This window comes from Lithobates pipiens, unplaced genomic scaffold (genome assembly GCF_037356315.1).
Source record: "Lithobates pipiens isolate NorthernLeopardFrog02 unplaced genomic scaffold, aLitPip1_a1.2 Scaffold_18, whole genome shotgun sequence".
In the NCBI taxonomy this organism is placed as follows: Eukaryota; Metazoa; Chordata; class Amphibia; order Anura; family Ranidae; genus Lithobates; species Lithobates pipiens.
Window position 1 is genome coordinate 442,093,890 of NW_027507758.1, and position 24,154 is coordinate 442,118,043.

General features: G+C 40.0%; 2 protein-coding genes across 5 annotated transcripts in view; one reads left to right on the forward strand and one right to left on the reverse strand.

Annotated features, from left to right (window-relative positions):
- The window catches only part of MED12L (mediator complex subunit 12L), a 740,921-nt gene that overhangs the window by 245,618 nt on the left and 471,149 nt on the right, over positions 1-24,154 (reverse strand). The gene's annotated exons all lie outside the window — the stretch shown is intronic.
- P2RY12 (purinergic receptor P2Y12) lies at positions 10,263-23,726 on the forward strand. 2 transcript variants are annotated; one of them, XM_077488159.1, is made up of 3 exons: positions 10,263-10,627; positions 11,117-11,384; positions 21,573-23,726. In XM_077488159.1, the coding sequence occupies exons 2-3, from the start codon at positions 11,372-11,374 to the stop codon at positions 22,613-22,615; spliced, it is 1,056 nt and encodes a 351-aa protein (XP_077344285.1). In that variant the 5' UTR covers positions 10,263-10,627; positions 11,117-11,371; the 3' UTR covers positions 22,616-23,726. The 2 variants fall into 2 exon arrangements, with proteins under 2 accessions (XP_077344285.1, XP_077344284.1); XM_077488158.1 differs by lacking the exon at positions 10,263-10,627 and having other exon boundaries at positions 10,651-11,384.

Below are 24,154 nucleotides of genomic sequence, written 5' to 3' on the forward strand. Positions count from 1 at the left end.
AAGAGTACAGGGGGCCCTCAAGGGCCCCCTGCAGCAAGGGGCCCGGTCGCCATGGCGATCGTGGCGACTCCTATAATTCTGCCACTGAATACTATTTAGCAGCTTGACTGGCCCAACTGTCCACAATATATTCCAGATATGAAAAACAGGACTGGATAGCTATAGAACGACAAGCCACCCCCACTTTCACTTTAGATTTCTTACTATGGTGCCCCCCAAAACTAGGCCCCCATTCTGTCACCCACTCTATCCCACTCTTGCTCACTTTGGGACACCCTCCGCCTACTTCCGTCTCTAGTCTCTGTGGGTCTATTTCACTTCCAGGGGTCCGCTTACGCTTCATTACTGTACCCAAAACCTTGATCTCCCTGACTCTGAAAGGTTTCGCTTCCATCAAATCTCCCATTTTCTTCTTTTCGATTTGGAAAGAAAAACCTCTTCCACCCAAATTCAATGGCTATGAGTTGTGGTGCGGACAAGCCATGGAGCAGAGGGGAGGCATCTCAGTGATATACTCAGCCCTCACTTTCCCTACGAATATAACCTCCTACATGAAAGTTTGGGAGGCAGACTTCCAACTTAATTACAGTCTGGAGACCTGGCAAACTGCTCCCACCAGATCTTTCCAGGGAATTCAGAATACATCCCTCATGGAAGCCAGTGTTAAACTAATAACCAGATGGTATATTACCCCTACCAAACTGGCCACCATTTACCCATCAGCAAACCCACTGTGCTTCAGAGGGTGCCAGCACATGGGATCTATGGCCCACATTTGGTGGGAATGCCCCATGATCCGCTCCTTTTGGAGAAAAATCTTCATTATGATATATAAGGGGACGGACTGCCAGGTCCCCCAATCTCCAGAGGTGGCATTACTTAATGCTTGAATCCCTAACCTACCCAAAGCAGTTCAGAAATTGATCCACTTCATCTTCTTAGGCACTAAAATCTCAATTGCTAAAGCATGGAAACAACCAAAGCGCTCAATGCAAGAGGTCAAGAGGAAGATATTGTGGATTATGTCCCAAGAAAAACTATCCAGTATCTTATCGGATACCTCAACTAAATTCCAAAAAGTCTGGGAACCTTGGGCCCGATATGTAGGAGTTTCCCTCATACCGGGAGTTCAGGCTCACTCCACCTCTTGACCACATACCAAGCTAGTTCTCCTGGCCACATATCGCTCGGCACAGATCTCTTTACCACTCACCCCTATCCTTCTGGAGATTATCCCCCCTCCCTTCTTTTCTGTCTTTCTTCTAATTTTCCTTACTCTCTTCTATCTGTCCTATATACTGTCTTAATTAGCTACATGTGACAATTTTTAGTCAGCATTTACTACTTTTAGGCCTCATCCATGCTAGAGGAGCCTCTAAATTTTCAAAATTCTGTTTTTGCCAGTTTGGGAACTGCTCTGGGATGGTGGTTTTTTTTTTTTCCTCTTCTGACACAGTGTGATGATCCAATACCACCAAAAGAAAGCTCTATTTTGGGAGAAAAGGACATACATTTTGTTTGGGTACAGTGTCACACGACCGCGCGATTGTCCGTTAAAATAACGTAATACCTTATCGCAAAAAATGGGCTGGTAATGAAGGGGGGTAAATCTTCAGGTGGGCAAGTGGTTAAATAAAATAAAAATGAATTGATGGAGGTATTATTGCTTTTGTCAAGCTGCTGTTTTTTTAAAGTAAATTATTAGCTTACTTCCCTCCGCCTTTAGTTCTAGCAGCCCCATTAATCAGTATGACTGACTTGTTCATCTTTGTGTTAATGACAGCCAGCACCAAAAGATTCATATTGCAATATATATGAAGAATCAGTATAAAAAATACTACTACAGGCATACCCCACTTTTAAGTGCACAATGGGGTTTATTTACTAAAGCTAGAAAGTGCAAAATCAGGCTGACTTCTGCATAGAAACCAATGAGCTTCAAACCTCAGCTTGTTCAATTACCTTTGGTAATAAAACCTGGAAGCTCATTGGTTTCTATGCAGAAGTGTGCCTGATTTCGCACTTTGTAGTTTTAGTAAATAAACCCAATTGTGTATTTAAAAGTGGAGTATGCCTGTATTCGAGTGTTCCAGGTGTAATCTTATGCAATCATTAAAATATAATATAATCAAGGTTGGGTAGATCATAAAATTGTATTTACTAAAAGAAAAAAAACAGGGTAAATGTTTAGGATTTACAGGCTATAAATCATGTCATCCAGCAATAATTTGAAACTCAATGATGACACAGCACTGTGTAAACTTTACACATTGCTTGGCTGGAAACTAGTATAAGTCTTAAAACCAAGCAAAAATAATATCAGCCAACCAATATAACATCTTTGACCTAGATGTTCACATTTATTTAATTGTTTTTGCTATATCTTTAGAATGTGAATTAAACGGTTGCAGTTGTATTACAGTTTTATTCATCTACCCTATCTTTCTACATTGCATACAGTATGTTAAGCACACAACAAAGATTTAACTTCTAAACACCTTTCATATTACAATAATTCTCTTAGGTGCGATTACTGATACAGTACATTAAAAGCGAACCTCTTGTTTCTGAAGAGCAAACAATTAGCTAATGGACTTGCCAATTGTCCAGGACTTCCAAATGCAGCAATATTTATATAATAAATGATTATTATAGGAAAGGATATTTGCTTAGATTAATTACTGTTTTAGTGTAAACACGCACAGTTTGAGTAAACATCAGCTCATAACAGATGCTGTTTACTCTCGAGCAGCTCAGTACATAGTAAGACAATATAGTCTGTGAAATAGGTGAAAATGATGTATTATGGCAAGCTTGTAATATCTCTAAGCACCTAACATATTATTCACATTTTACTATGCTCCAGGAAAAAAAATTCAAATCCTTCCTTAAAACAAGACTAATGCCCCATACACACAGTTGGACATTCCGACCACAAAATCCGTCGTATTTTTTCCAACGGATTTTGGCCGAAACTAGTCTTGCATACACACGGTCGCACAAAGTTGTCTGAAATTCCGATAGTTCGGAACGAGGTGACGTTCGTAACGTGCGACGGGACTGCATAGAGGCCAGTAGCCAATAGCTTTCGTCTTCAAATCTTTTCTGAGCATGTGTTGGCACTTTGTGCGTCGGAATTCTCTACACACGATCGGAAAAAGTCCGATCGGATTTTGTTGTGGGGACATTTTAGATCCAGCTCTCGAACTTTTTCCGTCTGAAATTCAGACAGAAAAAATCCGATAGAGCCCACACACAATCGGATTTTCCGACAACATAATACGATCTGACTTTTTACGTCGGAATTTCCGACTGTGTGTGTGAGGCATTAGGGAGCAAGGGAGGGTTATAATCCCTATTTAACTTTTGTCACCTGTGTCTCATGGGGGGGGGGGATTTACCTTCACTTCCTGTCCCATAGCCAAAACAGGAAGTGAGAAGAAATCCCTGCAAAGTGGATCCTTTGTGGCACCCCCTGTAACTAGACGTTTTACCCCCATTGGATGATTTTTCCCTCTATTACTTTTTTGGGGACAACCCACAATTTGGGATTTACTTCCACTTTCAATGATAATGGTAAACTGGACAGAGAAGCTGAAAGCTGAATCTCCCCAACAAGGGGGGGGGGGGGGTTGTGCACAGACAGCAATAAAAAAGTTCTAGGTGTTCTAATCCACCTTACTTTTAGTTATACTTTAACAGTATATGGGCACGATAAACCAAAAATGCTGTTTAATTCATTTTTAACATGCAAAGCAAAATCACCCATCCATCCATGTCGTGATGTTTTAATTTGTTGGAAAAATCATGTTAAAAATCCACCCCCTAGCATTTCTAGTCGCTGCCATCTTGAGTAAGGGCAGATGATTCCTATATCATTTATTTCCGTGAATCCATGTGCCCTTAGTTTAGGCATGCAGACAGGAGGGTGTATTTAGCTGAGAAAGTCAGTCCTCCTTTCCTCCAGATTAAAGAAAAAAAATGCCCACAAAGACTCCTGGAACGTATGACATCAATTTGCCTAGGCCAGAAACCAGGAAGCAACTGAAGAAATGTAAAAAAAAGTAAAACAAGTAAATATTGGAATATACCTTCCTAGCTATTTACCAAGGCTAGCAGCATAAAGTTGGCCATACATAGATCGAAATTTAGCTTCTTCAGCAGGCATCAGTCAAGATTTGATCCATCTATGGGCAGGCTAATGCCACCTACAGACGATCGGAATTTCCGACAACCAAACCGTGGATTTTTTTCCGACGGATGTTGGCTGAAACTTGTCTTGCATACACACGGTCGCACAAATGTTGTCAGAAATTCTGATCGCCAAGAACATGCTGACGTACAACACGTATGATGAGCCGAGAAAAATGCAGTTCAATAGCCAGTGTGGCTCTTCTGCTTGATTCCGAGCATGCGTGGAATTTTGCGCATCGGAATTGTCTACACACGCTCAGAATTTACGACAACGGATTTTGTTGCAAAATCTGGTTGGTTATCTAGAAAGTGAATCAGCAGCAAAGTGACCAAGTGGTTAGTAATCTTGCCTTGCAGCTCTGGATGATGTTTGAATCCCCCCAGAGCCCATTTTTGAGTCTCCACGTTCTTATGTTCTTGTACATATGTATTAATCGAGTTCCATCCTTTATTTTTTGGAAAAATAAACAAGAACTGTGGTTGTCACTATGGTCATGTTCACCGCTTTTGTGGGGAACTTTCATTTCTTTTTTTTTTAAATAGCCCTACAAGTGTCGACATTTGTTTCTTCTGGCTGTGCTGGTTTCTCTTAACAATCCACAAAAAACAAAGCAGTAAGTTAACCACTTGCCGACCGCCGCAAGCCGATGTACGTCCCTACTTTGGGGACAGATATCGTTGTCATGGCAGTAGCTATAACCCCGATATCCCTGTGTTCAGCCAGTGGTCGGCTACAAGATAAAAGTGGTCTCTGCAGCGGATTAACTTTTATCGATGGCAGGAGAGGGGCCCCCCTCCCGCCGTGATCTGGTGCCCTCCACCGCTTACCAGAGCCATCGGCAGCGGCGGAGGCGATCGGGAGAGGGGCCCCCTCTCACCATGATCTGGTGCCCTCCGCCGCTTACCGGAGCCATCGGCAGTGGCGGAGTTGATCGTGACCTGTCCGTGACTGGGTATGGAGATGAGTGAGAGGAAGATGGCCCCCACCCGTCTCCATACCATAGCAGGTCAGAAGCGACGTCAAAACGTCACTTAATAATATTGAGTAAACAAAAACCTGTAATTTGAGGCAAGATAACATAGAACAAATCACTTTCACTTTTTAAATTCTAATTGCTATTAATCATCCATATTGGACTAAACCTTCAGCACTCCAGCAAACTCTGGAAACTACTCAGTGGGGTTAATTTACTAAAACTAGAGAGTGCAAAATCTGGTGCAGCTCTGCATGGTAGCCAATCAGCTTCTAACTTCAGCTTGTTTAATGAAGCTTTGAGGCTTGGCTCACACTTATCTGAATTGGATGTGGGTTTCCCTGCATCCAATTCTAATGACAGGAGACTGTGACCGGTTCTCAATGTAGCCAATTCACACAGATCCGGGGCGGCCGCGGAGCGCACTGGAAAAGGGTCCTGTGCGTCTTTGGCTCTGTTTCACGTGCAAAATCAGCCAAAAGTTCGGACCTGATTCGCACCTGAAATGGTGTACAGAGACATACCGGACCCCCTGCTGTGAGCCACGGCCGCAGCTAGCGTGAACCCAGCCTAACAAAAAGGAAAAATTGGAAGCTAATTGGTTTCTATGCACATCTGCAGCAGATGTTCACTCCACACAGGCTGTCTGATCAGGTCTGCCTGTCAGTTTTTCAGGTGGACCTGATTGGACCCTTCAGTCTCTTCGATGGAGCGGCAGATGTCAGCAGACACATGTCAACTGACACCAGCTGACATCCGATCTGCCAAAAACAGATAGATGGTGGTCCTATTCTCCATCCGTCCGGAGGATAAGATCGGATGGCAATGGCAGGTGGTCTGTTTCCATCCAATTGCCCCATAGAGGAGAACAGGATTGTGTCTGTCTCACACAAACCTGTCAACCCCTGCTCAGCGGGGATCAGCAGAGGGATTCCCCACTAAGCAAGTGGATTCTGCTTGGCAGAGGTGCCCGTGTGAAAGGGGCCTTAGTAAAACAGCCTCACTGTGTATTTTCCTCTATTTAGCTGACAAAAGTTGAACCTACTGTGTCATTTTGCTGCTGAAGTCCCATCCTCTTTAATAGTTGATGGACTGTGTATTCAGACAGGCTTTACATTTGTATTATACAGTCACATAAGTCCCTGTGCTCACATTCACATACTAGGGCCATTTAACCTACCAGTATGTCTTTGGAGTGTGATAAAAAAACAGAGTGCTTAGAGGAAACCCACAAAGGCACAGGGAGAACATGCAAACTTCAGCTGGGTAGTGCTATGGTTGGGATTTGAACCAACGACTCCAGTGCTGCCAGGTGGAAGTGCTAATGTTTGGTCAAAGGGAAACTGAACCTTTTGATAATCTCAAAAAGACTAATATAGAAGTGTAACATAAATGTGAATGTGGCTGTAAGATAAATGCAAAATTTCCATGAAACTGGCAAATTACAGACTGTTTCAGACATGCTTCTGTCACAGGATAAACTTTGGTAAAGTTTATTTATGTTGTAAGTGTATATTGTAGATTATACACATTAATATAGCGATGTCAGATAAATACAGTGCTCATTAGGTTATTTTATATATACTAATAAAACGATATTGTAAATATATATATAAATAGTCACATTGAAATGTAACCCCTGCCATTTTTTTTTTCATTTTTGATTACACAGAGATGAAAACAAATTCTTGTCAAGTCGAAAAGAGCCACCAAGAGTCCGGCTAAGAAGGTGGCTAAGCCCAAGATTAAAGGGGTTGTAAACCCTCAAGGTTTTTACCTTAAAGCATTCCATGAATTAAGGTGAAAAATCTTCTGTAGTGCAGCCCCCCAGAGCTCCCTTGTACTCAACTGAACCCGATCGTTCCATCGACGGGGATGAGCACAGCAGCTCCAGCCACTGTCTTGGGTCCTCATTGGATAGATTGATAGCAGCGGGAGCCATTGGCTCCCATTGCTGTCAATCAAATCCAATGACACAGGAACCGAGGGGCGGGGCCAGGTCCTGCTGTCTGTGTCAATGGAGGCAGCAGCAGTAGAATTCGGGAGTGCACCCGCTACGAGTGCCCCTATGGAAAGTGGCTCTCTGTGGGGGCAATCGAGAAGAGGAGGAGCCAGGAGCACTGCTGGGGGCCCCCAGAAGAGGAGGATCGAGGCGGTAGGTGTAACATGTTTGTTATTTAAAAGAAGAAAAACCTTTTCAACCCCTTTAAGGCTTTATGCACACTAGGTGGCTGAAAAAATGCCAGAACCTCTGGCAGAAAAAGCAGCAGAAAAAAACGATCAGTGGCTCGTATTGTAGAGGAGTTTATGCGCATTTATGGGCTTTTGTTTTTATAAACATTTTTTTTTCAAAACATTCCACTCAGCTCAATTTTTCACTATAATCAATGTACACTTGAAAATGCAAAACGCTCTTAACTGCTGTGTTTAAGTGCAGCAAGCCTTTTTACTGCCTGAAAGCTCCTCTCAAAAAATGCACTTGTGAAGTTTTTTTTTTTTTTTCAGCCTGAAAATGCTCCTCAAATATGTCTAAAAGAGCCCAAATGTGCATGGACAAATAGGCTAACAGAGTTGCTTACAGACTGAAGAAAAAAATGCCAAAAACCTATATAAGCAGCATTCTTAATACCAAGCATGCATGAAGACTTGTTGATTTTGTCCCCAGCAAGTGTATTTTTCTTCCTGCCACAAGATACATATAAAAAAGGTGTAAAGCTGCAAGATTTTTCCTCACCTTCTGTTTCTGAGAGAACTTAATTCTAAGGCTACGTTCACATGGGGGCGTTGCGGGCGCTGGCGGTGTAGTGCCACCTTACCGTCGTTTTAGTGACGCTATGCGGCCGCTAGCAGGGCAGTTTTAACCCCTGCTAGCGGCTGAAAAAGGGTTAAAACCACCCGCAAACGCTACTTTGAAACAGCAGTGGCTGTTTCAGGGCACTTTGCAGGTGCTATTTTTAGCACTGTAGCACCCACAAAGCGCCCCAGTGTGAAAGGGGCCTTAGGTTACACTGAAGTTCTGACCCTGTGAGCAGGGTTACCAGGATACAAATCTGACAAAACAGGAGATAAAAACCTGAAAAAACTTTTAAACCTCCTATAATCAATACAGAATTTAAAATACATAATTTTGACTGCCATTCCAAAAGAACAATTATTAGATACAAATGCATGGCTGCATTTAGAAATTGTATTGCTATACTTACATAGGACTTGAAGCCTTGTTTTTGTTTGCCATCTCTATTCATTTTCAATATATCAAATGTATACAAACTTTTCAGCACATTAGAATTTTATAATTATTAATCCCCAAAACCTTCTACCACCCACCTCCCCCCCCCCACCTCTCTCATCCCCCCTTTACTCCCTCTCGTCTCCCGTTTCTCCCTGTCCTCACCCTTCCTCTGTTCCCATCATTTCGACATATCTCCTTGTCTGCTTAAATTCTTTCCACACTTTCCACTTGTCCAAATCCTGCCATTTCCTTTTCTCCACTTTATCTTAAATATTCCAGGTTATATATATATATATATATATATATATATATATATCGTAAATTTGTTTACACCAGCTTCCAATCGTGGGACTTTCCACTTCCATTAGATGGGGTACCAATGTCCTCTTATATTGTTTTATTGACATTTCCAACCCATGAAACAAACACATCCAAGGTTCCTCCGGTACCTCTATATTAGTGATCTCCTTTATCCCCTGCAACGCCTCTTTCCGGTATTTTTTAATTTTGGGACATGTCCACTATATGTGGGCCATGGTTCCGACATCGCTGCATCCATGCCAGCAGAGCCTCAATGTCCCACTTTGGTATTTATGTGCTACCTCTGGTAATATACCAACGTAAGATACATTTATAATTCATTTCAATGGAGTTACTATCTATTGCCGTGCTATGTACCATTTTAAATATATTTTCCAAATGTATATATTTCGCTCGCTTTCCCATTTCTCTTTCCCATTTCCCTATGAACGGTGGTACTTCCGGCCCCCTTATTTCCACGAATATTTTATATATCCGGGAGATCCTGTTCCTCGTATTTACCGCTGCGCATAAGCGCTCAAACGGTAGTAGGTTCTCTCCTGATCTAATTGGTTCCGGCAGCGTCATCACAAAATGTTTCAACTGAGAGTACCGCCATTCATCTATCACCAGTAAATCTTTTTTGTGTTTTAGTTCCTGTAGTGTATTTATTTTGCCCTTTTCCATTATGTCTTTTAATTATGCATTTTCATTTTTTATCCATTCCCCAAACCACTTCCCCTTCCCTGGTGGAAAAAAAATCTGTTTCTCTTAGTGGTATTAAAGGAGAGTTAAATTCCCATTTTTCCTGTGTGTGCATGTGATCCCAGATCGCAAGTACTTTCTGTGTTATTTGTGTGTTCTCACTTAATTCTCTAAATTGTGGTGGTGTCCATATAATCTTTGCCAGTGGTTCATTACTTATAGTGTTTTCCAATTTCACCCATCTTTTTCCTTTATTATTTTTTACCCATTCTAACACCTGTGAAAACAAAACTGCATTATAATACTTTTTGAAATCAGGTACCCCCAGTCCTCCATGCCGTTAATCTTTACTCAGAACCAAGAAAGGTATTCTTGGCTTCTTTCTTAGCCATATAAACCTTGATATTATGGTTTTTAGTGTCCTAAGAGCCTTGTTTTTTTTTTATATTATTGATAAAGACAGATATACTTTACCAAGACTAACACACCATTTTCTTAATATTTTGACGTAACCTCGGGTTTTTATGTAGTCTGAAGTCACAAAGTCTTAAACTCCCCTTTTTTATCTTTTGACTCATACATATGTAGCTGTGCTACTAGCGGTACTGCAGGTAAACTATAGTCTGGCCCAGGGCTAAGCCTGAGCCATGGAATCTGAGTCAGCGTTTTTAGAGGTTAGGGCTGGATGACTCATCCAGGCAGCTCTCTGGTCCCTCCTGATGGTTCTAGAATGTTGGAGAAAATCCTAGAAGTGGGTGGAAGCTAGGAGGGTTGTCTTGCATATTTAGGGGTCCTTAGCCAATCCCCAGGAAGTGGGCCTGGCAGGGAACTAAGGAATAGACATAAGCCATGCCAGCAGGGGGTCGGGTGAAAGATGGAGAAGCAGTGCTGAGGGAGTCTGTCGGTGGCCTTTGAGGGCCCCCTACCAGGGAGGGGGGGTTACCTCGGGCTGGGGCTCAGGTGGCTGGCCTGGAAGGATCCTGCCACAGAACAAGTAGGAGGAAGCTGTCCGGAGAGGTAGCAGGAGCCAGGAGAGACACAGGAAGTAGATCAGCATGGTGCAGGGACAGACAAGGAAAGAGACTGCCACGTGCAGCAGTGTCTCTTTTGAAGACAGCGGTGTGCTTATATCATCAGCTTTGCCCTGGGAGAATCTCCAATGTGTCAGCCAGAAGGACAGTGAAGAAGAAGCAGCCAGGTGGGCTGGTGAAGTGGCAGGCAGGTGGGCTAGCATTACTGCAAGAAGTCGAGCTGGGACCAGAGTCTACAAGGGTGCTGAAAGTGTTTCAGGAAGCAGTTCACTCCACATGTGCTACTTTTCCAAGGGACTGAGAGTTCCTAGCCTGTAAGGGGCTGTTGCTAAGCTAACAAAAAGGCTGTTAGCTCCTAAAGGAATAAGCTGTGCAAAGGATCAAGATTTGAGCAGGAGGGAGGAGTAGAAGGTGTAAATAGGGAGGACGTTGTCCCTGGTTCTGTTATTATTGTCAAGTTGGGCATCCCCTAATCTCTACCCCATCCGAGTTATTATCCCCTAATAAATGAGCAAAACCAAGCAAAAGAGTTTCTGTGTTTGGATGCAAGAAGGAAATGCTATGTGATTGGTTGTGTGGCAGTCGGGATCCCTGACATTTGCAACTCCTACGGGGGTAATGCTACACGTATATTTGTGCATAGTTAGAATATTAACGAAACCTGTGTTCTCTTTTTTCAGGCTTAGAAAAAAGCAGAAGTATTAATGTTCTGTTAAAGAAGAGAAACTGAAAAATGCATCCGGTATAATTAATCGTTGTAATATTCTGAATAGCACAAGTCAATAGCTCCATACTTCTATTGCCTTAGCTCTGAGATGTGGATCGCTTCATGGGAAAATTAAAAAAAATCTCTGAATGCAAATGCATGGGATGATGCCAGCTTTCTGACCAATATATCTGCTGCTCTACAAACACAAGTGGCAAGTAACTGAATCATGGAATATTCAGGTAATATATTACTTGCAAACTTTAGTTTTGGAAGCTGCTGCAGCAGTACTTAATGCTTGTATGTTAGGTACCTATTTGTTATAACAGATCATCCTTCTTTATCATACTAACAATATATGCTATACTTATAATTACTGTATTTAGTCAGTTTACACCAAAATTCTGTGTTATCTGCTTTTTCCATATTATTATAGCAGAAGGGCTCTGTCCATTAAATTGTTATACATTTATTTTTTATTTTTTATACCAGTGAGGTAAATAGGAATTGAATTTTGTACAGCTAACGTTGCAGGTTTTTACAGAATGACAATTTTTTGAATGCAAAATGTAAACCATTTGTTTACATTGTTAACATGCATGTGAACCATTAAAAATAGTGTTACTGGTATTCAGAGTATAATATATGAACCAAATATATGCTGTATATATCACACCGACAGCATTTCAGTGACTGTAAATTACAAATTAGTCTATTTAATAACCATAAGCCCAAAAATGTACAAATCCGTGCCAAACAAATACAATTTTAGAGCTAAGTGGTGAGTAATCTCTGCAAAGAAAGATAAGTGCTGATTATCTCTTGTAGGTTTTTTACATTGTTTTTTTTATCTTATAAGTCACCAGTTTCCAAAAACAAAATTTAGGGCCCATACAGGTGACTTATTGAACATATTAAATTATTTAGTTGGGAATAGAATATTTATGCGTAGTTGTATATTACAAAAATACACACAATAGTATGTATACAATAAATTAATAAATAGTCCAGAATCACAGAAATTAACCTAATTTTATTTTGTAACGTGAATACTGTAAAACCTTGGATTGCGAGCATAATTCGTTCCAGAAACATGCTTGTAATCCAAAGCACTTGTATATCAAAGCAAATGTCCCCATAAGAAATAATGAAAACTCAAATGATTTGTTCCACAACCATTTTTTCATAGGTCCTTCAGTTTATAGTCCATATAACAACAAGATAATAGCAATGTGATAGGTTGTGTAACCATAAAATGTCCATCCACAAATGGTAGCCTCCACAAGGGGATTAGAAGCAAAATCCAGTAGGAGCTACAGAGTATAAAAGAGAAGAGAGGCGCCTCTAAGTGTAGCAATGTGTTGCTAAATGTTGCACCTTCATTAAATGTAACCATATTGCTGCACTTAGAGGTGCCTTGCCTCTTTTATACACAGTTGTGATCTGACACTACTTGTATATCAAGACATCGCTTGTATATCAAGTCAAAATGTATTTAAAAATGTTGCTTGTCTTGCAAAACGCTGTCACACCAAGTTACTCTCAAACCAAAGTTTTATTCAGCAAAACCTTGGATTGCGAACATAATTTGTTCCGGAAACATGCTTGCAATCCAAAGCACTTGTATATATCATAGCGAATTTCCACATAAGAAATAATGAAGACTCAGTTGATTCGTTCCACAACCATTTATTCATAGGTCCTTGAGTTTATAGTCCATATAAAAAAATTATATTATTATAGAAATGGTACAATTATAGAAATGGTTGTATAATCATAAAATGTCCACCCAAAAATGGAAGCCTCCACAAAGGGATTAGAAGCTAAATCCATCAGGAGCTACAGAGTATAAAAGAGAAGAGAGGCACCTCTAAGTGTAGCAATATGGTTACATTTGATGAAAGTACAATATTTAGCAAGTCACATGGTTGATGATTAAAAGAGGCACATCTAAGTATGCAGGCATCCGGGGTAAAGCTGTTCACATAAAGCTGACCATCATCTGCACTGCCGGCTCTCACCACTGTCAGTCTGCAATCGTGATCGGGAAGACTATCCTGCAGAAGAGCGACCTGAAAGTGAGGCTTGAAGCGCTTGTGGAGTGCAGCATGGAAGAAATGGCGTCGGTGGCGGTGTGGAGGGTGGTCTATATGGACAGCTTTACTCTGGATGGCTGCATACTTAGATGTGCCTGTTTTAATCATCAACCACGTGACTTGCTAAATGTTGTACCTTCATTAAATGTAACCATATTGCTACACTTAGAGGCGCCTCTCTTCTCTTTTATACTCAGTTGTGACATGACACTACTTGTATATCAAGATATTGCTTGTATATCAAGTCAAAATGTATTTAAAAATGTAGTTTGTCTTGCAAAATGCTCTCAAACCAAGGTTTTACTGTATACCGTAAATGCACAATATAACAATGTCACAAATATATATTTTTTTAATTATAAGGTACAGCCTTTATTCCTTCAGTGCTATTTTTTCTCTTAAGCCACCTATCAGACCTGCATTGCAGCATACATACCACAGGTTGAGGTGTGCAGCATAAAAAAAAAAAAAAAAGGATGCAGTTCTGACTTTTCCACATTGCTATCTCTCCTGTTGTCACTGCACTCTAAGGTCTGTTTCACACATGCTTCAGCTTGTATAAGAGCAGTTTGAACAGCAGGGGCGCCACTCCCCATATCTATGCATCCAGCCCTGGGGGTGTTTTAAACACTGATTAGAGCCAGAGGCTCTAATTGGCTTCAAAATAGGGTGGGCTCGGGGCGCAGAAAATGCACTCAAAGCCCACACAGGTGTGTTACAATAGCAAAGGAATATTCCCTATTGTAACACTGATCCTCCTCCCAACCAATCAGGAAATGTGTCTAAGACCCATCACCCGATTGGCTGAAAAGACTTTGGATGCCTAGGGGGAGGGGATGCACAGCCGATGGAGCAAAGGACACAGGAGCCGCTGCCCGATGCCTGCTGCCTAGATGGGGTAAGTACCAGACCAACCAGCAAACAGTAAGCGGGGTGGGGGGGTTGTTTGCGCCCCCCCCCAACAAAAAAAAAAATCAGCTGCCACTGGTGAACAGTAAGCATTGACAAAGCTTTTAAAGTACCGTTCAGCTTCAGTTTGTAAATGTTGAACACAGATCCAAATGCAAATGTTGATTGCCACTTTAAACAAGCTGCTAGAAAGCTTCAGAACTTCTTGAAGCTTGTTAAAAGCCTGCTGAAGCCTGCTAGCAGCTTGCTTAAAGTGGCAATCACCACTCCCATTGGCATCTCTGTTCAGCATTTACAAACAGGAGCTGAATGGTACTTCAAAAGCATCAACAAAGCTTGCTGCAAGCTCTGCAAATGCTTTGTCAAAGCTTACTGTTCACACTGCTCTTATACAAGCTGAAGCCCATGTGAAACAGGCCTAAATGAATGGCTTGTTTTAATGCAATGCACATTAACTTACAAAATACTGCACATTAACATGCATGTGAGCCACAGCCCACTATATTAAAATATTGTACTGCGCTGTGTAAATCTCTACATAATACTGCAAACTAAATATCCAAACCTGCTATTAATCCATAAAGCGGAAGTACAAAAATAAATATTATGTCCCATTACGTAAATTAATCTGCTTCGATGTAACACAATAAATATAAAACAATTCAAATTCATAAGGTGCAAATACAAAAGAATATATAAAAAGATAGAATATTTAAATGTGTGCTATAAATATTCCAGTGCAATAAATCGATGTGAACAAATTTTACACATAAAAAGTTAAATCCTTAAATGATCGATCTATATAGATAGTGCTTCCAAAAACAATTCCTCAGTGACTTCTGGTAGTGCTTTTCACACGTGCTCCCCCCACGTATGATTGCACTCACCTCAGGGGATGCGACCGCACAGTTACGTTTGGTCAGACAAGCAGTAGAACCATCATTGGGCTCAAGGTTAATGGACTCTGTGTATCCTCAAGCGCTTCCATATAGTTGTCCCCAGATCATATATATAAAAAATAGGCTAGACAATGTGATAACGTTTTAATAGCAAATGTATTGTATAAAATAATGTCAATGTACTCATATGCTGTAGGTGCTACCAGCACACCACTCTATATATAGCGTGAACAAAAACAAATCTCTCAATCCAGGAGGCAAAGGTTCTGTGTCTCTAGCAGCTCTGTTCAGAGATAAGCACCTCAGCTGACTCCTCCACCGTCTTAGGCCCTCCACTACGCGTATTCGACACAGGGCTTATCACATCTTCATCAGGGGGATTCTATTGGATGACTAGTATTGCCAGAAATGATATTGTCAGGCAGCCATTTTCCTGTAGTTCAAGATCATGCTCTCCACGCCATTTTGTTGTGGATGTGCTACATGTCTCCACTGTTACCAAACAGCGGGGACAGAGTATTATTAAAACGTAAAGGGTGAATCATATTAATAGGAAGGGGAGAGAAACACTGACCTATGGATTGGGCGCCACATTTGAACATCATAAAGTATATATATAATTTGCATAGAGAGCCACTGCCAGAAATGTAAATAAGTATGCATAATCATAAAAGTACATAAAAATATATATTTTTTCTTTTTTATATTAAACCTTTTGTTAAACCCAATATTGCAAACAATAAACATATATAAAAATTGTGCATATGAACCCGTACTCCCATACAGTATTACCTTCAATGCATGTGGAATACTACTCTAAGCCCTTGTACACACGGTCGGAGAATTAGACGGAATGTGTCCTATCGGACCGTTTTGTCGGATAATCTGACTGTGTGTGGTATGCATCGGACTGTTTCCGTCGGAATATCCGTCGGACCAAATTTTCCAACTTGCTGGAAATATTTTCCGACAAACTGGTCCGATCGGACATACTCCGATCATGTGTAGAGAATTCCGACCGGACCAAGTGCCACGCATTCTCAGATCAAATTCCTACATCAAAGCTATTGGCTACTAGCCTGAACGTAGTCCCATCGTAACTAAATTACGTCATCACGTTCTGAACAATCGGATTTTCCGACAACTTTGTCCGACCGTGTGTATGCAACAGTTTCGGACAAGATCCGTCGGACAAAATCCGACGGATTTGGTTGTTGGAATCTCCGACCGTGTGTACAAGGGCTAACAACCAAAACAAATGGCAAAGTATCCTAGTACAATCCATCCTTACCATTTATCTTGATGCAAGACCCCCTCACTTATCTATTATTACGAATACCTCTATACATGCCAAACTGTTCCCCTCTTTGACCACAGACTATATCTCCTATCTATACAGATGGTGTATTGGATCCAAATGAATTTATAAAGGTATCAAGCAGAAATTATTTAAAAATAAAAAATGAGTGCTCTCGATATATTCAATATCCTCACACCATTTACCCAGAAAATGGATCAAGTATAAACAGTTAACAAACTGTGAGACACATATGAAAATTATGATAATAAGTAGGTGTATAAATTACATTTTAACTTGTGTATATATACATACATACACATTCAAAATTATGTATGCATACATATACATATGCACATGTAACGATCCACAAAAAGCATAGGACCCTTATCGGTTGCTCATGAAACATCCTTGTTCAATCCCCCCTCAGGCGAGAGACCCCATGCATGCTGATGTATCCACTGCGATTCTCTCTTACTGGTTTCCCTAATGTAATTACATCCTCTCCAATGATGCTAGGGTGCCTGTAACCACCAGAATTGTAAACCTTATGCTTATTCCTGAAGTGAATAGATAGATAGATGGTGCTTGATAAAAACCATTCCTCACATGTTCCTCCATCCTAACTTTGAGTGCTCTTTTTGTTCTACCAATATAAATAAGATTACGATTGCATTTTATGGCATAAAGAACTCCTATGGTGTCACAAGAGATAAAATCTCTAAGCCCTTGTACACACGGTCGGACATTCTGATGGAAAATGTCCGAGTGGACCGTGTTGTCTGATAATCCGACCGTGTGTGGGCTCCATCGTACTGTTTCCGTCGGAATATCCGACCAACAAAGTTTTAGAGCTGGGCTATAAAATTTTCCGATAACATGATCCAAACGGACTTTGTCCGATCGTTTGTAAAGAATTCTGATCGGACAAAGTGCCACGCATGCTCAGAACAAATTCCTAGAACAAAGCTATTGGCTACTAGCCTGAACGTAGTCCCGTCGTAATGAAATAAAGTCATCACGTTATAAACGATCGGATTTTCCGACAACTTTGTCCGACCGTGTGTATGCAACACCAGTTTCGGACAAAATCCGGTGGATTTTGTTGTCGGAATGTCCTATCGTGTGTACAAGGGCTAATGGTGTTTGTATGATCAGTTTTGGGATTAGTGAAAGATTTCACTTTCCTAATGCTTTTAGGAACCTTTAGACAGCTGTAACACTGACGGCACCTATGGAAACCCTTCATGTCCCAAAAAAATGGTGGCCTAGGTTCTGGAGGTTCAACCACATTGTGTACAATCCTGTCCCTTAGATTTGGTGCCCTTTTGTAGATTATTTGTGGTTTGTCTGTTAGAATATCCCTCAATTAGGTGTCTTGTTTGAGTACCTGCCAATATTTGCTAATGATTTTTTCAAATGATGGAGCAATCACTTGAAAACAAACCGGTGTCATATCATGATGCCGGTTCCTCCCTCCCCTCTCTGTACTGATCTGTACAGTGTTAGGGGAAAGGGAGAGAGGGGGGGTATCGTTTGCAGCAGCGATGTGGGCTGGATCTGTAATACCCACAGCGCTGCTCAGTGCCCATACTCTGCAATACTCTGCAGTACTCTGCCCATACTCTGCAGTACTCTGCCCATACTCAGCAATATTCTGCCAATACTCTGCCAATACTTGGCAATAAATTTTAACAGAAACAAAGAATTTTTTTCTTTTTACCGAATTTTCTTGCTTTTTTGATTTATACCCAGCTGTGATTAAATACCACCAAAAGAAAGCTCTATTTGTGTGGAAAAAGGGCAAGCATTTCATATGGGTGCAGTGTTGCATGACTGAGTAATTGTCATTCAAAGTTTGAAAACGGAAAGCTGAAAATTGGTCTGGTTAGGAAGGGGGTTTAAGTGCCCCCTTCCACATCATTCACAGTGCCATTCCAGATGATTAATAGGTCATCTATGAATAATTTGTATAGCAGGATTCCTGGATCACGGTTTAATAGCACTCCTTCTTCCTCCCATTTTGCCATATATAAAATTGGCGATGCTGGGTGCAAACTTTGCACCCATCGTGATGCATTTAACCTTTAAATAATAACTATTGTTGTACCAAAAATAATTGTGATTATGGCCCCCTGGTGGTCAATGTTAGTTGGCAATACCATATCGGCCCCTAATTTGCATCCTTTAGGTAACTGCAGGGTGTGTTTTGTATCTTTGAGGTATGCTAATGTATCACGCACTAAAGGTTGCTACTGAAGATCTATGTACTCCCCTAACCTAGTAGTTAAGGATTCAATCCCACTTACTATTGGCCTGCCTGGAGGGATATAGTATATGACGGGTTTTACACAATGTGGGAACCAAATTGTTTATAATATATATCTTCCTTTTTATTCAATATGCCTTTTCTTACCCTATACTGAAACAATACCGCTAATTCTTTCTTGTATTTTCTAATGGGATTTGAATTTAACGACTTGTAGGCTTCTCTATCATTCAGTATTTTTTCCTGCTTGTACTGTTCTGTGGATAATAGTGCAATACCCCACCTTTGTCCGATGGGCAAACAACAACATCTTTTCTTTTTCTAACAGTTCAATGCCTTTTTTAATGTCTTTATGCTCATATTATTTTTTGATAAGTAATTTCTCCAATTCTGCTGTACCCAATCTGTTGAACCTATCCACATATTTGTTATTTGCTATACTGGGGTTGAACACGGAGTTATTCCTCAATTCAGTATGGTTTCCTTCCATTACTACTCTTTCCATTGGGTTTTGTACATAATATTTGTTGACATTTAATTTACATATGAATTTTTTAATATCTATGTTTGAAACTTGTTAAGACCCTGTTTAGGGGCATATTTAATACCCCTATCTAGGGTAAATATTTCTTCCCTAGTGAGATGTTTACCACTAAGGTTGTATATACCCTCACCTAGCTTTCACGCCTTCTTTTGTTGTACCCTTTTTCCAGCTCTCCCTCCTCTCTTTCTGCAGTTGTTCCTTCTAGATTTTAGTTAGGGGTGTCAGAGTAAAGGGGGCTGAATACAAATGCATGCCACACTTTTCAGATATTTATTTGTAAAAAAAATGTTGAAAACCATTTATCATTTTCCTTCCACTTCACAATTATGTGCCACTTTGTGTTGGTTGAAAATGTCAAGGGGTATGAATACTTTTTCAAGGCACTGTAATTGCTTGATATAAACACAACATATGGGAGTGTGACTGGTGTCAGCAGCTGAAAGGCATTATTACATTTACTTCCATCAACCAGATGCTTCTTTCAAGGCTTTCAGCCTAATATATTATTGGTAACTTGCAAGATTTTTATTTATCACGATCCACAGCCCACTGCATGCACTAAGGTCAGAAGAGACTCTGGCAATAGTTAACATTATCACCCACTGTCTTTGTCATGGTACTTTTTCAATTGTCCTGACATTATTTTTAAAGGCCGGTATCTATCCTCTTTTTAATGGTTTCATGATGTTGCAGAACCATAATCTACATTCTTCAAAATCTACAAACTGTATGTGTTCAACTTATATTTCAATTTTAATGAAAGTCACTGGAAACAGAACTGCACATGAACATTTAATGGCCTACATGACAAGTATGTACAGTATGTATGCCGCACCCTAACCTAGACTTTGAAGACTTTTCCATGATAATTAGACATGTGCAATTCATTTAACTGTGAATTTGTTTTTTAACGTATTTAGAGAAATTTGCTAATTCGGAAATATCCAAATTTCTGAATTTTTACATTTCCAAATATTCGGAAATTCAAAATTTCGAAAATTTGGAAATTCAGAATTTGAAAATCTGGAAATTCGAAAATTCGGGAAATCGGAAATTCTGAAAATCTGAAATTGGAAAATTCAGAAATTTGAAATTCAAAAATTCGGAAATTTGAAAATCGGAAAATTTCATTCCATTCCATTTGATATTCTTTATTCAGATAATTCATAACTTCAGATAAATTTGTATTTGTTACATTCACTAACAGCCAAATTTGAAAGGAAATTCCAATACCTACAATTTAATAGTTATTATTATTAGTTAGTTATTTGTTGTTTTAAATTTTTGGATTTTCGGATTTTGCTTTCTAATTTCTCTGCTGCTAGATTTCTCAAATTTCTCTAATTTTTAATCTAATTTTTAATCAAATTTTCTAGATTTTCCTAATTTCTCTGCTGCTAGACTAATACACCTCACTAACCGATCCATGACTGCTGTTCCTGTCTGCCAATCCCTTCACTGGCTCCTCCTACCCCACTGTATAAAATTCAAAATGCTAACCATAACATATAAGGCCATTCACAACATCGCCCTCAGCTACATCACCAACCTCATCTGCAGATATCACCCTAATCGTTCCCTCCACTCCTCCCAGGACCTCCTGCTCTCTAGCTCCCTTGTTACCTCCTCCCATGCTCGCCTTCAGGACTTCTCCAGAGCCTCTCCCATCCTCCAGGACTCCCTGCCCCAGTGTATCCGATCAGCCCCTAGCCTGTCCACCTTTAGGAGATCCCTGAAAACTCATTTATTCGGGGAAGCCTATCCCACACCCACCTAACAACTGTCCCCGAGCCACCCCCATCAAATCATTCTCTGCAGCTATTGCCTTTTGTACCATCACCCCCTTCCTTTAGAATGTAAGCTCTAGGAGCAGGGCCCTCCTGTACCTTTTGTATTGAACTGTACTGTAATTGTGTTGCCCCCCCCCCCATACATTGTAAAGCGCTGCGTAAACTGTTGGCCCTATATAAATCGTGTATAATAATAATAATTTTCAAATTTCCAGATTTTTGGTATTTTGAATTTCCAAATTTTCGAATTTCTGAATTTACATATTCCAAATTTTCAGATTTCGTAATTTTCGAATTTCCGAAAAACACCTAAAAAAACGAATGTAACAAAGACGAAAAACTTTTCAGCAGTGCACATGTCTAATGATAATGTCAATATGTTCTAATACTGGCAACCTTTGCTATAAAACTTATTTTTCTGCAAATTCTATCCAATTCTTTAATATCTGACAAACTTTTTACAAATCTAAATTAAACATGAAAAATAAAAATAAAAGGCAAATCTAGCAATCATTCTATAATAAGGAATAGTTTTGTGCTGCAACAGGACTGCATATTATGAGCTTACACTCTGTTGGTCATGCATGGGCTACATTAACTACATAACTGTTTTCTTTCTATTGTAGGATTCGGAGAACTCATAATAGACTTTAAACTGCACAACGTTACACATTTAGCTAAGAATTTGAATTGTTCTAGAGACAACCGTATCAACCAAGTCCTTTTTCCTGTTCTTTATTCATTTCTCTTCGTTGCTGGGACAATAATGAATGGTTTGGCAATTGTTGTGTTTTTTCAGTTACCAAGCAAATCAAACTTCATCATTTTTCTAAAGAACTCTGTGATTTCTGACTCTCTGATGATTATGACATTCCCATTCAAGATTCTTGGTGATGCTGGACTTGGGCTCTGGACTTTAAAGGGGTTTGCTTGTCGGTATACCTCAGTGGTGTTCTACTTTACAATGTACATCAGCATCATTTTCCTTGGTCTAATAACGATAGATCGATATAAAAAAACTGCAAGACCATTCAATAACTCTTGTACAACAAACCCACGTTCTGCCAAGATCTTGTCGGCTGCAATATGGATAACAATGTTTGCTCTCTCATTACCGAATATGATTTTAACCAACAAGGCAATGACACAAAAGAACGTGAGGAACTGTATAAACCTCAAGTCTGATTTTGGCCGAATTTGGCATGAAACTGTGAGCTTCATATGTCAGATTATTTTCTGGGTTACTTTTGCTGTCATAGTGGTGTGTTACCTTCTTATAACCAGAAAGCTTTTTCAGTCCTTTAAAAGAACACGAAGGGAACCATGCAAATCCAGAAAAAGAGTGAATGTAAAAGTTTTTATTATTATTGGTATATTCTTCATATGTTTTGTCCCGTACCACTTTGCCCGGATCCCATACACGATAAGTCAGACACGGGATGTGTTCATGTGTTCAGCACAGAATACTCTCTTCTACGTTAAAGAGAGTACATTATTCTTTTCTTCTCTAAATGCATGTCTGGACCCTTTCATCTACTTCTTTCTCTGCAGGTCATTCCGCAATTCACTTAATACTATTTTGAAGAAAAGGCAGGCCTGTCTCTCTTTAGCTACAAGGGTTAAAGCATCACAGCAATATGATAGAAACAAAGCAGAAACTAGAATTTAGCAGAATTTGAAGTTTGCTGCTGAATATAGGACCTAGAGCTGCATTTTAACATTTGTTAGACAGATGTGTTTGCTTGTGCCTCACATGGTTCAACAGGTTTGCTTTAAAGAGGAAGTAAACTCTCCCACTCTGATGCTTCTTTTCATTTAGTCCATTATAATAAGTAATTATCAAACTATAGCCACTGCAATCCAGCCCAAATCGCATATTACTTACTGTTTAAAGAAACTTTAAAAAAACTTGTTTCCAGAGGTTAGGCAGCGCCATCTTAAGTATTGTTTTCTGAGTCCACAGTGGAGTGTATTCCTGCCCTTACATTGAGCACTTCCTGTACTGTTAACCAAGCCTCCTTCTCAATCCAATGTTTCTATGGCATCAATGCTTCCCTGTTCATAGTTGACTTGTTTCATTTCATAGTATTTACTTATTTAGTAATTAGTAAATTTACTTCCGATTGCCTAATGTTTGCCTGTGTCAGTCTTATCAGGTGAAGCTGATAAGACTGCAGTAATGGCCAGGTTTACACTGCATGGGATGTCACATGGTCACATGGGGGTGTAGGAGGGAACTCTGAATGATTCTGCAGCCTCCTGGGATTTCAGTGTTGTGTTGTAGGAAATCCTGATAACAGATAGATAAGCACATAGAGACTGTGCAGTAAACCAGGGGAAATCTGGGCATGCTTAGCGATGTCATTCTAAAGAACAAAAAGGATTACAACAATACTAAGCAAGTAAGGAGATATCTACAAGCAGTGTTCATTAGGGTTTTTGTACGCTGATTTACATAGGACAAAGTTGTAAGGGAGAGTTTACAACCACTTTAAAGTGAGCCTATCAATAAAAAAAAGTCACTACACCGACATATCCCACTAAAAGCACGGCTCTTGAAATAGTTTCATGCTAACTAACTTTGAGAACCCCTTAACAGAAGATGCTGGTTGCAAATATTGATCTGGGGACCGTGTCGAGCTTCAACAAGTTGCTACATGCTTTGTAAATACACGCATATATTTTTGTGATATATTTGTACATTTTGAGAACTGACTACAAGCAATATTAGCAATAAAAGGCTTCCAAATTATTTTGGTAATAAAGATTAAATGAAAGTAGTATTAAACCCGAAAGCAAATATTTATTATATTTTAGCTTACTGATTAGTTATGATGGCTTTATTATTTTTCTTTTTAAGCCATTGTTTCTTCTATTTTTATCTGGTAATGCAGCCAGCAAGTCTGTTGTTTTTCACAGCACGAGCTCTCCAGCAGAATGTCCAGCCCCTATGATATGTCACTATTAAGATACTACTTTACCAGTTAGTGATGATTGTAATGATCGGATATTCACAGGGAGCCTACATACAGTACCCCTTGACCCAAAGACACTAATGTGCTCTATAGCTGTATTCTTTTTCAGTACCCCTGTCTAACACTAATCCCCAAGGGATGGGCTTTATATTTTGCTAAATAGACACTATGCTTTGGCTTTACACATCTGTGCTACTTAAAACTGGCAGTATGTACCATTGATGCCAAAGCAG